The following is a 13633-nucleotide window of genomic DNA, read 5'->3' as shown; positions in this document are numbered from 1 at the left end:
ATACATACATGATCTTTCCACCGCAGAGCATTTTATATACGTACATAATAACCTTCAATCCAAATGGGATTAGAATTACAGATAGAAATATTCCAGAGTCCTCTTCGGAGGGTAGGTAATAGAGCTCATATCCATCCATTCATTCATTGCAATCGAGGATATTGCTGCTATAGAGCCATATACCTATCTTACCTCCATCTCCATCCATGCCCGACTACATAATACATATACATCTATCCCCGTACGTAGTCCAGTGCGTATATACTTATATCGAGCATCCCTAGTTCTAGCTTTAGCTCTCGAACTACACTTGAATACGCCCTTCCCGCGTCGGCTCGAACTTTCCAAGCTCGAGACAAGCCGCGAGACGTGGGGATCCGAAAGGGAACTACCACGTATCTATGTATGAGTAAGTAGACCTATCTATATAAGTAAACATCCTGCAAGATGTAAAAAGATCTCGATTTTTCTTCTTCTTGTTCTTCTTGTTCTTCTTGTTCTTCAAGTACCCTTCCCTCCCTCTGCCTCCCATCTCTCATCTCCACCCCTTATCTCTACCCATCTCTATTCTTCTACCCTCACTACACACACTACTTCTGTTCGCATCCCATGCACTATCAAAACGAAGTTAATTCCATATCCATATTTATACCTACATAAACAAACCAACAAACCAACAAACCAACACAAGACCAAACAAATCTCCCTCGTCCCTCATCCACCACCCCCATCCTACTCAGTAGCATCTGCGCAAGCCATCCATCTATCTACACAAAACACACAGTTCGTTCATCTTCCATACAATTAAAAGATCGACATAACAACACATCAAGCATCATCATCATCATCATCATCATCATCATCATCATCATCATCATCATCATCATCATCATCATCATCATCATCATCATCATCATCATCATCATCATCATCATCAAGGATCCAGATAAGCCAACACGAATGCAGAACGAAGGAAAGAAAGAAAGAAAAAAAAAAGACACGAAACAACATACCCACCATCGCTTAACAACTTAACAACTTAACAACTTAACAAACCGGAGAGGGGAAAGAAAGCCTTTCCATGCAAAAAAAAAAAAAAAAAAAAAAAACCTCAGAGCGAGATCTCCCAAATCGTTTAATGTGAGATATCATCAACTTGCTACTTTACTTACTATATCGAAGAAGATCCACTACGACTCAGGAATCAACATTACTTCTCGACGCTCGCTTGAGGGAAGGAAGCAGCGGTTTGAGTGAGAAGTTGGAATCCACACTGTTGCAGAAGGATCACTACTCGTCTGCTACTGTGAATCATTTGATATATTTTTCTCCCAGCGAAATAAAACCTTCTTTCATCACTAGCTCCAAAATATTAAAAAAAACTAGTCATTCCATCCAAACAATCGCGGTTTAAAGAATCGATCTTCAAGAGAAAAGGCTTCACTGAAGGCATCAACGAAGAAAGAACAGATGACCTTACTCTAATTGTAATTTGATAGAAAAAGAGCGTTCACCTTCCTTCATTTCTTCAAACCTCATTTGAATCCCAAAGGGTGAAACATGAAATACGAATGTTTTTTTTCTACTCCGTGTACGTTATCGGTACTAAGGTCCATCCTTTTCCACACCTTACCACCCCGAACACATATCTATATATAATCAATCATTGGTACATACAATCCCATCTTATTAAATCAAAATATTCCACTGTGACAAGAACACAGGTATCCCACAAAACTCCTACCCTGAATCCATGCCAGGCTCCTGTTTCCGCTCCGGCCATGATCATTGATCATCATAACCATAATTACCCTGTCAAAGCCCGACAGGATCCCTTCTCAACTCCATGATAGCATCGTTCTATTATGTCATATCGTATTATATCAAAACACCCATAGCAATTATGAGAACCAGTCGTCATCCCCAAACCCTCTATTAGCGCCACCGCCACCCCCTGAACCTGCATTACCACCATTCCTAGGATTGGGGTTGCCGTTATCATAAAATGGATTGCCCGTCCCGGCACCTAGATCACCACTCAAGCTATGACTATGCCCTGGGCCAATACCAACACCCCCACCCATCCAATTCTCAAACCCGACTGCTAAGCTCGCTTGATCCCGCAACCACCAATCCTGACTTTGAACCAACTGCTCCACCCCACCAAAAAGTGTACTAGGGCTAACGTTTCTATTGGCACTTCTATTCCCACTAGTCAATGGGCTATTGTTAGCCGTAGAAGTGGCATTCGTGATACTAGGGGCGAAAGATTGAGCCGGGTTGGTATAGATTGTACGAGAGAGGGGGTACGCAGAAACAGGTGATATGTGGAGGGGATTTGTTGTCGTAGAGTATGAAATAGAATCTGTATGGTCGGATGGTGACGAGACAGCATTTTGGAGCCTGGGCAGTAAAGACTGTGTTGATATATCGCTTATCAAACCATGCGTAAGCGGAACTTCTGGATCGAGAGGATAACTATACAGGCTCTGTTGTAATTGCGTCTGACTTCTTGCAAGGATCGGTTGAGAATTTACAGGAGTCTGAAAATGAGCAGGTGACGAGGATGATGATGATGGTGTGGTGGCTATTATTTCTGCTTTCGGCGATGGAACATCGGCTGTTGAGAAATACCCAAACCTGCTATCAGTACGAGAGAGAACAGCAGACGCTTCTGTAGGAAGATCGATATTCCATTTTCGAGCCAGCACAGAGAGGATTGAAAGAGTACGGCGCGCACAGAGCCAATCATCGGCAATTTCCTCGAGGTGTTTGACTCCATGAATTATATCTCTCTTCGCTGTCTTTTCCGGGAGATTTAGGAGGTGAATTGTGCAAGCAGAGTGAACAATATAAACTGCTATATTGCAAATTTGTCGAAGCCCGTATATACGCTTGTAAAGACGCATTAACTTGGATATCGAACCAGCAGCTTGAGTGCAAAGTTTTCGAGGAGATACATGTGCCGGCAAAGGCGATGTACTTGGATTATATTTGAGGAACGGTCGAAACAGATGGATGTATAAAAGATGGAAAAACATGCTATATGATATCAGTATTGAATTGAAGTTTAGATGAAGTAGCGCATACTGCATGAGAAGGACATTAGGTAATTGTCCTTCCTTTGGTTCAAATTCCTTGGGTAAATCTCTTTTCCAAGCCTCGAGTCTTGTTTGTAATTCGCTAAGTTTTTTTAACTCCTGTGATCTTCCAACACCCCTTTCAACATTTTGTGGGTGGTAAAAAAATGTGAGAAGATCACTACTAATCTCACACAGGCTCGAAATCTGTAAAGCTACAGCTCTTGTCCTTGATGGCTGGGAATGTAATTGACCGATTCCATTATCTGTGTAAGGTGACCAAATTTCAGCATCATCGAATTTTTTAACATCATATTTTGGGACCGTAATGTCAGTCACTGATAATAGAGGAAGTCTTCCTAAATAATTTGAAAAACATTTGTCAAACAGAAAGCTATCGAAAGAGATCAGTAATTGTCCATCAAAGAATGAGTTCCAACAAAATGAGGATTGATATTGTATTAGAAGTAAAAACTAGAAGTTGAAGGACTAGACAAACAGGACTTGTGACCGGGGAACAAATTGAACAATGATAAAAAAGACTATATTGAGTCAATTCAACATACCAGCCCCAAAATGTGACTCTTCTAACATCGATTTCGTCTTCATCAACGGGAAATTCCTTTGGACTGTTTTTGTTGATTCCGGAATCCAGATTGAGACCCATATCTTGAGCCATTCGAAATGCCATACCAGAGTATACCCACCCTTTCCCTTCGCGGCCTGCACCTGCCTCACGGACTGACATCAAACTGCCTTCATGTTAGATATACATATTTGAACATGAGGACAAAGGCTCACCAGAGAGCTTGTATTGTAGTCAATCTCGGCTTTTCAAATTCTTCATTCTCAATAAATAGTCTTTTCGCTTCCGCGAAATAATGGTCACCTTTAGTAGCGGTGTCACCTGGATCTGCACAAGCTTGGGGAGAGTTTGTGAAATGACACCCTAGAGCCAGCATAGCATTAACCTGAGATTTGTTAGAAGATAATAATATTGAGGGTTGGGTCTTCACTAACCAATAATGATGAACAGTACATTGTTCTTTTTGGAGTTCCTGGAGGTTTGCCCTGGATTCCGTTAACCCTGGTTGTTTTGAATGTGGAATACAACGAGCCACTGCCTGGCAAGTAGATAGGGTGAACATACCAAAAGGAAGTCTTTATAAAACCTGGTGATATCGGTCAGCCAGTAATTCTTGGAACAAAACGCGAGAGCGAAAAAGCGAAAAGGGATAATTTCGAATCGGGGAGAATACGAAAGGAAAACCTACAGCGTTTTACTCAATGTGGTAAAATATGGATAATGCCATGTAAAATACATGTTAATCAAATGAACGATAACCTCTGTATCACTTGTAACTGTAGTCCATGACAGGAGAGGTTCCTCTTGTTGAGTCGTTTCCAAAGCGTCCCCATGCTCAACACTTGCTGCATCGAGATAAATTAAATTTGAGGTGCCTCCTAAGAACCTTACCGAGCCATTTTCTAGCCTCAGTTCACCCATCTTCCCCGATAACTGAGTCTCGAATGTCGGCAAAATAGATGTCGTATATACTATGTTATCGTCCATATCATCATCTTCGTCTTCGAGGGCTTGGTCTTGTTTCAAAATATTTTCTGCTACATCATCGAGACTTTCACACGTCCGAATTTGGCGGACCAGATTTGGCACATCTTCTTCCGCGGCATTCAATATTGCTTGTATCAATGTTTGCAGAGTGGAATTGCGAGTCTTCAGACTATCGATCTTCTCTTTATATACGCCTTTCCTTCTATGGTCTGATAAGGGATCGTAGACACATTCTGTCAATTCACAATGTCAGTTCAAGTACTCGGCTAGTTTCGCAGGCCAATTGCCACAGATCAATTGCAGATACGAGATGAACATACCAGTCCCATATACACTTGAGCAAGCTGCGCAACTTGGTGTGTTTCCATCGCATTTGGATTTGCGCTTCCTACATGCGACACAAGCTGTTGAAACACACCTTCTCTTGATCGCAGCGGCATCTCTGCTACTCCTTGATCTTTTATTCGACGTCGAACTCTCCCTGTCAGTCGCCACATTACTCTCAGGCTTGATCTTGACATTATTCAACGAGGACGACGATCCTCCATCAATGTGACCCGCATCCCGTACGTCAGCCATCCAGCGCGAGAGAGGGGCACGATTCTCAGCTTGTCCCTGACGTTATCCGTATCGAATCCGTTGATGGGTATTGTGCGGTGTACGGTGATGCGCTGCGGGTCCCTAGTAGCCGGTAGACAAGGCTTATCCGATCCGATAAGTATTTACGAAGTGCACACGCGCGGGTCTATCCTGCCCAGCTAACGATTATGAGGGATTGCTACCCTGGATCATTAACCCTTTCGAAGCTATAAGCAGAGCTGTTCCCTATCTCTGTCCTTCCTGTGTCAAAGCGATAGGCACACATATACTCGGGTCCTTATCACAGCTAAGCGTTCCATGGAATTTTGGGCCGTGTTCAAGAATGTATAAGGAGACGAAGAGCTCTCCCTCGAGCTGATTGCCTGGAGACTGAAGTAATGATCTTTCTAGATATGGAGATGGTTTTCACATGGACAGGTAGGTATGTTCTCTTGTGAAGCGCGATGCCCAAGTAAAGCAAAGAAATGGGATGCTGCTGCCATCAACCTTCTAGATTGATAAGAGTGGTTGGCTTGTGATTGGGGAGGGGTGAGGAAAGAGTGGAGATATCAATCGGATTCGAGGAAATTTCTAATCCGTCGATTTGATTGGCCAAGACGGATTATCAATAAGGTTAACAAACAAATTGTCTAAACGCATGAACTACTTCCTTTTGATCAATCCACTCCAACATATATCCAACATTTCCTATTATATAACTCTGTCAATTCAATGTAATGTTACTTCCTCAGTGCAACTCTTATTAATATCGGCGATAAAAAAGTATGTGTCTCCGAATTGATGAGATCGATGCTATTTAATGTACGTACTGTCCGCTTGCCGCTGAGGTTTGTTTCCATTGCGGGGCCGTCATTCTCTCAAACTCGTCAAGATCCTTCCTCCCCTTATGCCCTGTAGGGCCGCGCGACCTGTCTGTCGTACTATTACTGTCGCTACTGCTTGTCAGCACTGGCGAAGGCATCATTCTCACTTGTCTGACGGCCCTTGGTCCCTTGGTTCCTCGTGCCCCAACCTTGCACTCACACAACGCCCTTGCACGCTTCCACGCGTGCAGTGAGCATTTCGGCCCTGCATGTACGAGTCTTATTTTCTTTAAAGATCGGCGACTGCAGATAAATGCACCATGAATAATAGTTCGACGAACCCTTAAAGCTTCATATGTGGCTATGTAAGCTTCGAGGCCTTCCAAACCAAGAGATGCCTAGGTGCTAGAGCAGAGCTGACGATATCGTCATATTATCCCATACGCTCGAGATTTCCATTAGCTGAGCCCCATGGATCTTAATGGAGGCGTGATTGGCTATTACTCTTGGCATCTATGTTAATTAAGAACCGCTGTGCCGCATCTTCACCGTATAGGATTTCATAATCCCTCTCACTGCCATGTCTTACGTGCAATCGACATAGGTATGGGCATTTCGGATTCGGTTAGCCCAGACTGTTGACCGTTAACCTTAAGCCAACCCCGTCATGACGAATTCGGGATCATGATACTTCGCGACTACATCAGACCAGATGGACTTTATGGCGAGAGGTATGCATATCCGGACAAGCACCATCTACTGGTAGTGGGCGAAATTCGAGATATATGTCATCAACGTCGACTCGTCATACAATCCTGTCTTCTTTCGCGACTAGCATGAGCCTGTCGAGATTCGACATTCAAAGGGAAGGATTAGTTCTGAGTGAGATTCTTGGCAAGTAGACATTCCCTTGTCGAAGCAAATCTTGGACATTGAAAGATGGGGTGTTCCTCACTCAAAGCGATGCGTTGTTAGTGTAGTATCGCATTGTCATATTGCTTGTTCTCCGAAAGCTAGGAGTTAAGGATGTCGAATCTTTCATTGATTGATGGTGATTCTAGACATTGGTGTCGATATCGTTGCAAATGCACATGGAGTTTCCACGGTTCAGTGATTTGGAAGTAATCCGGAGGCCGGCGGAAGTAAACTACTCGTCTACTTAAACTCCTTGTCTACTGCTGACACGGAAAGAATCCGCAGTGCGTTTGATTTTCAACGCCTTTTTCAACGCCTTTTTGGACGCCGAAGAATAAATTGCGCAATATTTACTAACTTCTGAATGCCGCTCAGTCGACGAAGTATCAGATCAAAGGTATTAGTGACATAGTCTACCCATTCTCGTTTCAGGTCTACAGACAAAACTTTCGACCGGATAACATCATTGCAATAAGGATTCGCATGAAACCTAGCAAGACAATTCTCATAGCAATGATGACCAAAGTATACACTTGTCAGGCTTATAACTCTATTTTGTCATTCGAGAACACAGACGCAATTTTGTTCTCCAATTCAACAATCATCGTATTACTATTTATATATACTCATCAATTTGATTCGCAAAAGGGTATTTTTCACACTGCCGTTTGACCTTAAAAATCGCCCAGTAACTCCATATGGCTATGCTTTTCATTTTCGTCCACTCATACGATCACGCTCGGATCCGATGCACCAATAATAATCCAATTACTCCCATCCTACCAGTCGTACATTTCCGCACTTGTCTTATCCAGCAGCAAATGTACTTCTCGTACGAAGTCTCTCGCCATATATCCACAGCAAAATGGGAGCCGGCCACCCCAAACCAATCGCGATAAATCCGATCAAACTATTACCCCACCCATAATCTAACGCCGCATACAGGTACGGGGCGAATAATGGGAAACCGAAACCAGCCAAACTTCTCAAAACAGTTGCTGCTCCGACCGCACTTGCAGCATATTTGGTATAGGAGTCGACTATATATGTTTGAATGCATTGGAATCCGATAATGGTTCCTGCTGCAAAGATTGCCGCTCCAATATTCGGCACAATCCAATGAGTTTTAGCCTGGGCCGACCATCCATACCAAAAGAGCCCCACTGGCACAAGCAAAGCACCGGGAATCATGAGAGGGACTCGAAATTCAGGCTTTCCCACTCCGTTGTTACGTGCTTTCAATGCTCGATAAATCCTATCTTGTGCCGGTGCACATATTTGCGTTCCTAAGAAGAAACCGACTCCCAAAGAAATATAGTTGAGCCCACCCATCCCAACGCTTTCGTTATATACGCCTTCCCATAATCCGGGAAACGTGGAGAGTACGAGATACATGATACCATAGAGGTAAGCCATATATACTGCTAATACTTGGATGATTACTTGCGTTCCTGAATGATCGGCCAGTCAGTAAAGGCAAGCTTCATGGGATCGCGCGCACAAGAGTTACTCAATGCCAGATGTATAACAATGTGGTCATGAACATATATGTGGTTATGACCATTTTAGAAAGATACTTTCTTCCCAGCAAAGTTCTTTATCCGACTAGTAAAGTCTGACACTTTTCTCACATGTTTGTATAAAGCTTGTGCCGACACATGGAGTGGTGGAATTTGATAAAATAATTAAGCATACCAAGTAGTTTGAATGGGCGCGTCAGACTAACAGAAAGAGCCTTGAAAATAGTTCTGCCCGGAACATCCCATTCTGTGTGAAGATCTTGATTTCCAGTCTCCTTGATGAGCTTATTCTTCTTACGTCCGAGTAAAACAGGTGGAAATGTCTCTTGGAGGTAGAATAACCCTATTATTTGAATGACTGCATCTGCAATAGTAGTAGCATAAAAGACCCATCTCCAGGTAGTATTCTCGGCTATGAACCCGCCGGCTATTGGACCAACTGCCGGCCCCAGTAGTGGAGCGAGAGAATATATAGAGATTGCTTTGCCACGCTCTTCGGCTGTGAACAAATCACTGAGTACTCCACCTCCGAGAGCTAAAGGGGCAGAACCACCTAGCCCGGCAAGAAATCGGAAAGCAATCAATTGCCCTTTGGTTTGCGCCAAACCACAGCCGAGATTGAAGAACAAGTATATAAGGTTACTGACTTGCACTACAATAACTCGTCCAAACATTTCACTCAGTGGTCCAAGAAACAATGGGCCTGGTTTTTATGTCAGTGTTTGCCTATAATTGCAATGATAGAATCGACTCACCAACCGCATAAGCCAGTACGAAAATAGATAGCACCAGACTTTGCTCTATGGAACTTTCAATGTGTAAATCAGAACTTATGGAAGTTATAGCTGGTGCTACCATGGAAGAGGAAACTGGGGATATAAAGGTGAAACTTGAAACTACTAAGACTGCAGCCCATTTACGTCCAATCTTCCAATTCTTAGGATTCTCTGGATCATTTGGTCCTTCCCAAGTAACTAAGTTTGGATCCCTCACACTTTTCGTGCTCTTTTGCGTCTTTTCTCTCCCCAATTCAACGTCTCTCTCAACCTCAATCCCATCTATGACTTCTGGCGAAATGCTTGAAGTGCCATCGGTATCCGTATCTTCCGAACCAATTGTGGAATCGTGCTCCATATCTTGACCAGTTTTCCCTTCAGATGCACCAGGATGACCTGTATAATAGGAAGTGTCATCGAGGTGATTTCCAGATAAACATCGACTTAGGCCAGGAGACGAGTCGGGTTTTGATGCACCTGACTTGCCAGTCTCTTGCCTCGATATCAAGTCCGTCATTTTTGAGGTAGGAAACCCTCCTATCCTTTTCCTTATTATTGGCGCTTATCCGTTGTTGTGATAGCCTCGATGATGTACGTCGACAGAAAGAACTAAGTGATAAGAAAAAGAAAATGTCAATCCGAAACAAGAGGATTATATTAGTAAAAGATATTAGAAGGAAAAGATCTTCAGATATGACATGAAACTCTGAGTGAATGACGAGTAGAGTATAATTGCAGAGATCGGATGGACACCGAGGTAAAACATGCAGGACTCACTCTTTTTATATATAAAAGATATATCAACCTACCTCTATCAGACCGTCTCCACCTTCCTCACGCTTATTGGTGATTGACGATATGTAATAGAAGATGCCGATTGACCGTTCTTCATCTGGCGGGGCCGACAAGATTCATGCGGGTTTTGGGGGGAAAAATTCAGTTAGACCTTGCTTGAACTGCTTGAGAGAACGGGTATCGGCACCGTCGATACGAAAAGGGAAGCGGTGAATGTGAAACTCTTGATCATGTGATCTGCACACGGCGACAAAGTTCTTATTTCCGTTGCGGAATAGGAAAATTTTGAAGCGACTGCGCGGCGTTCAAGATTATACTTTGTAATCAGGAGGTGAAGGTGGTGGTGTGGATCATAGGATCGTAACGAGCAGCAACTAAGAAAGCTATTCATAGACCAGGGTAGTGCCAATAGAGATAGCACAATTCAGAGTGAGCCTCGGGAGAGGTTGTCGGCTATCCAGTCCTATCAGTGTCTTTATCTCGAGGCTGTGTAGATGCAGTAACCGCAGATAGGCAGACGACGGAGTAAGGAATACCCAACGGAAAAGGACATCGATTGACCTATCGGGGGGAAGATCAGGATGCAATGCAATGTGAACGCTTGATAATGGTTCATATCGTTACCCCGCAACTTCACTACTCCGTACGTACTTGTTCCTGATCAAAAGCTTAGGGCAAACGACGGCATTAGCCAAGAAATCTCAGAATTCCTTTGACAACGTGCATATATGGCTCGTGATGCGTGGAATGAATCTCAACCAAAAGCTTGACGTTCTTGGCGTCTTGCAACACACGTCAATACCCGAGTAGTTCTGCTAATTCGACTGCTAAATGATCTCAGACACCGTGACACCCGTCAAGACCCCAGTCCGGGCGCAGAAGAGGATTCTCTCTCAAGTTTATTAGATGGTGCAAGATTTGGCCGTCGATCGCGTGGATGTCTCGAGCATGTCTACCAGCACCACTTTGATCCTGAAACTCGTATCGATAGCGTATATTTGACGGGTTGTCCCTTGCTAGTTTTGCAAATCATCCATACTTGGCATTGTCGGAGCTCTTTGACTGATTAGATAAACATATCGGGAATATATTTGCAATTGGTGTACTCTTTCATCATCGAGGAAACTTTGCCAACGCAGATTTGCTCTTGGATATGGAAGTGAGATTTGATGAGTGTCAGCGCCCGTCCCGTACATACTGAAAGTTTTATGCTTGATTCACGGTACACGTGACATGATGACTGTACATATATATATATCTTCGTTGCAGACAATTTTTAAGATATGCAACAAAACGCTTTTTGATGACATAATCCTATCCATCGGGAGCTTGGTATCCCACCCAACTTTTAAGCTTGACTGTAATAAAATCAACGCCTACTCCAATCATGACAGAAGAAGCTCCCGCCCCAACGTCTCTCATTCGAGATTTTAAATTTGATCGTCTGCTAAACCAAGGTAACTTTTGATATAACAATCCATCTCCGTCAAATACACCACATCTGACTAGTCTTCCTACAAAGATCAAGCAGGACGACGTTCTGTTCTCTGCGGTCAAATCAATTCCAAGCCATGTCTCTTGATTCTCGAGCGCGCTCCATTTCCTACCTCCTCAGATTACCTATCTTCCCTCCCGACCACTCTCCAATCCCTTGAGAATCTCGGCGCAAATGACGTTTACTTTTGGTATTTGGCCAATGCTGGTCCTTCGCAAACGACCGAACCTACCGATCTAAAGATTAATCTTATCTATCCATGCTCAGAACAGCACACTAAGAAATACAGCAAGCAAGGACTTCGTATGATCACAGAAACACCCCAAATCTACAGCGAGAAGATACGCCCATACATGCAAGCGAAAAGAGATGGAGGCAGATTAAATTGGGTATACAACATAATAGATGGGAAGACTGAGGTGGAAGATGTCATTTATAGAACACCACAGGGCCGAGATGGAGACGAAGGGTTCTTGTTATTGCCAGATTTGAATTGGGATCGAAAGACGATGGAAGGGCTCCATTTATTAGGATTAGTGGAGAGGAGAGATATATGGAGTTTGAGGGATCTGAAGAAGAAACATGTACAATGGCTGAGACATATGAGACAAAAGTTTGTGGAGGCTACGGTAAACTCATACAAAGGACTGGAAGAGGATCAGTTGAAATTGTATGTTCATTATCAGCCGACCTACTACCATTTTCATGTGCATATTGTACATGTCGCATTGGAGGCGGGCGCAACACAAGCAACCGGAAAGGCGATCGGACTGGAGAGTATAATCGAACAGTTAGAAATTATGGAGGGCAACGAAGAAACCGGGATGGATAAGATGTCTTTGAGCTACACAGTTGGAGAGGCGAGTGAGTTATGGACGGATATATTCGAACCTATCAAGACTGGTGGTACAGCTTGTCTACGGCAAGAATAAGATCGTTGACTTCCGACCCTCCTGGGCAATCCGTCCACTTCCTGCCATCACGTATACAAAATATTTCTTCGTTGAGTCTGACAGTGCAAGATTTTATAACACCAGCCTACGGTTTTGGTTAGCATGGAAGCTTTTAAGGATAAACAGGCAATTTATCTCCACACATACCTCAGTACTCCTTCTGACACTATCCCTTAACATCCCCATTCCATACCCTCCATCATCTTGCACAGTACACGCATTGAGTTTTTCGAAATCCATTCCATGCTCTAATGCGCAATCCTCCACAAGACTTCTATCTGGTATGTCCTTATAGTCTCTAGTTAAACACATCGTAAATCCAAGGTAGATTTTTGGGTCGGGATATAGCGTCGCAGAACATAGCTCGAGAATATTACCCATGCATTCTTGCGGGCCATGTTTACAGGCAACTCCATCGTTGTCTGTAGGTCTGTGAAAAAAACTGCCGTTAGATTCTTCCGGTGATTCTTGGGAGCGTCGGTACTTACGCGCCAATAAATGAGAGTGTGAAGTTTACTTTATCATATACTCTCTGCATAGCTGGTAATACCATCATTTTCAAACAATCCTACAAGTAAATTAACAATGTCCCGCAAATCTAATAACAGCTCGACTAACCTGCGCATCGGGACCTGTATTAAGAAGTTAGTAGCTGCCTGTCAAAGAAATACTCTAGAGCAATACAAGCGAAATGCATTGTGAACTGATTAAACTTACATTTAGACATGATATGCGCTTCCAACGGTATAGGCTTATGATCAGATACAGATGCAACGTCTTTTGCATTGTTTAATCCGACAGGCTGCGGCTGCATGCCGCAACCCATGAGTAATTGATGGACATTTGTAGTCCAGAAGAAATATAACAGAGCAACCGTTAGAGCTCCAAAAGCTAGAGGTCTAGCTCTTCGTGCAGGCGGTCCGGTCAACATTCTTTCTGTTTTCTCGTTGTCCATACTATGGTATGCGAAATCGGTATTGATCGTGGGTAGGGAGTCCTTCATATTGATGGATCCATAAAGTACTGATAAGATAATGAAGCTTGAAGATTAAGGGAGCGCCAGTTGGAGCTTTATCCAGCTGAAGATTCCCGAGGTCGGTATATCTGCGGCTAAATACAGAGT

At 43.4% G+C, this 13633-nt stretch overlaps 4 protein-coding genes across 4 annotated transcripts; 1 reads left to right on the top strand and 3 right to left on the bottom strand.

The window, feature by feature from the left end:
• Nucleotides 1–1572: 1572 nt before the first annotated feature.
• On the bottom strand, nucleotides 1573–5765 carry Bcnit4. Its single transcript, XM_024696452.1, has 8 exons — nucleotides 4974–5765; nucleotides 4355–4886; nucleotides 4231–4252; nucleotides 4101–4151; nucleotides 3882–4051; nucleotides 3647–3832; nucleotides 3091–3474; nucleotides 1573–3042 (listed from the first exon to the last, which is right to left on the bottom strand). Exons 1-8 carry the CDS (start codon nucleotides 5230–5232, stop codon nucleotides 1902–1904), a joined length of 2745 nt encoding a protein of 914 aa, XP_024552262.1. The 5' UTR covers nucleotides 5233–5765; the 3' UTR covers nucleotides 1573–1901.
• Nucleotides 5766–7554: 1789 nt separating this feature from the next.
• BCIN_12g04490 (hypothetical protein) lies at nucleotides 7555–10021 on the bottom strand. Its single transcript, XM_024696451.1, has 3 exons — nucleotides 9247–10021; nucleotides 8667–9194; nucleotides 7555–8422 (listed from the first exon to the last, which is right to left on the bottom strand). The coding sequence occupies exons 1-3, from the start codon at nucleotides 9782–9784 to the stop codon at nucleotides 7779–7781; spliced, it is 1710 nt and encodes a 569-aa protein (XP_024552261.1). The 5' UTR covers nucleotides 9785–10021; the 3' UTR covers nucleotides 7555–7778.
• A 1364-nt stretch (nucleotides 10022–11385) lies between these two features.
• Nucleotides 11386–12577, top strand: BCIN_12g04480 (hypothetical protein). The gene is made up of 2 exons (XM_024696450.1): nucleotides 11386–11519; nucleotides 11585–12577. The coding sequence occupies exons 1-2, from the start codon at nucleotides 11450–11452 to the stop codon at nucleotides 12487–12489; spliced, it is 975 nt and encodes a 324-aa protein (XP_024552260.1). The 5' UTR covers nucleotides 11386–11449; the 3' UTR covers nucleotides 12490–12577.
• Nucleotides 12423–13571, bottom strand: BCIN_12g04470 (hypothetical protein). The gene is made up of 5 exons (XM_024696449.1): nucleotides 13228–13571; nucleotides 13129–13142; nucleotides 12999–13078; nucleotides 12658–12940; nucleotides 12423–12595 (listed from the first exon to the last, which is right to left on the bottom strand). The coding sequence occupies exons 1-5, from the start codon at nucleotides 13511–13513 to the stop codon at nucleotides 12452–12454; spliced, it is 807 nt and encodes a 268-aa protein (XP_024552259.1). The 5' UTR covers nucleotides 13514–13571; the 3' UTR covers nucleotides 12423–12451.
• Between the last annotated feature and the right edge of the window lie 62 nt (nucleotides 13572–13633).

This window comes from Botrytis cinerea, chromosome 12, assembly GCF_000143535.2.
Source record: "Botrytis cinerea B05.10 chromosome 12, complete sequence".
Classification (NCBI taxonomy): domain Eukaryota; kingdom Fungi; phylum Ascomycota; class Leotiomycetes; order Helotiales; family Sclerotiniaceae; genus Botrytis; species Botrytis cinerea.
This window is presented reverse-complemented; position numbering and strand designations above follow the sequence as displayed.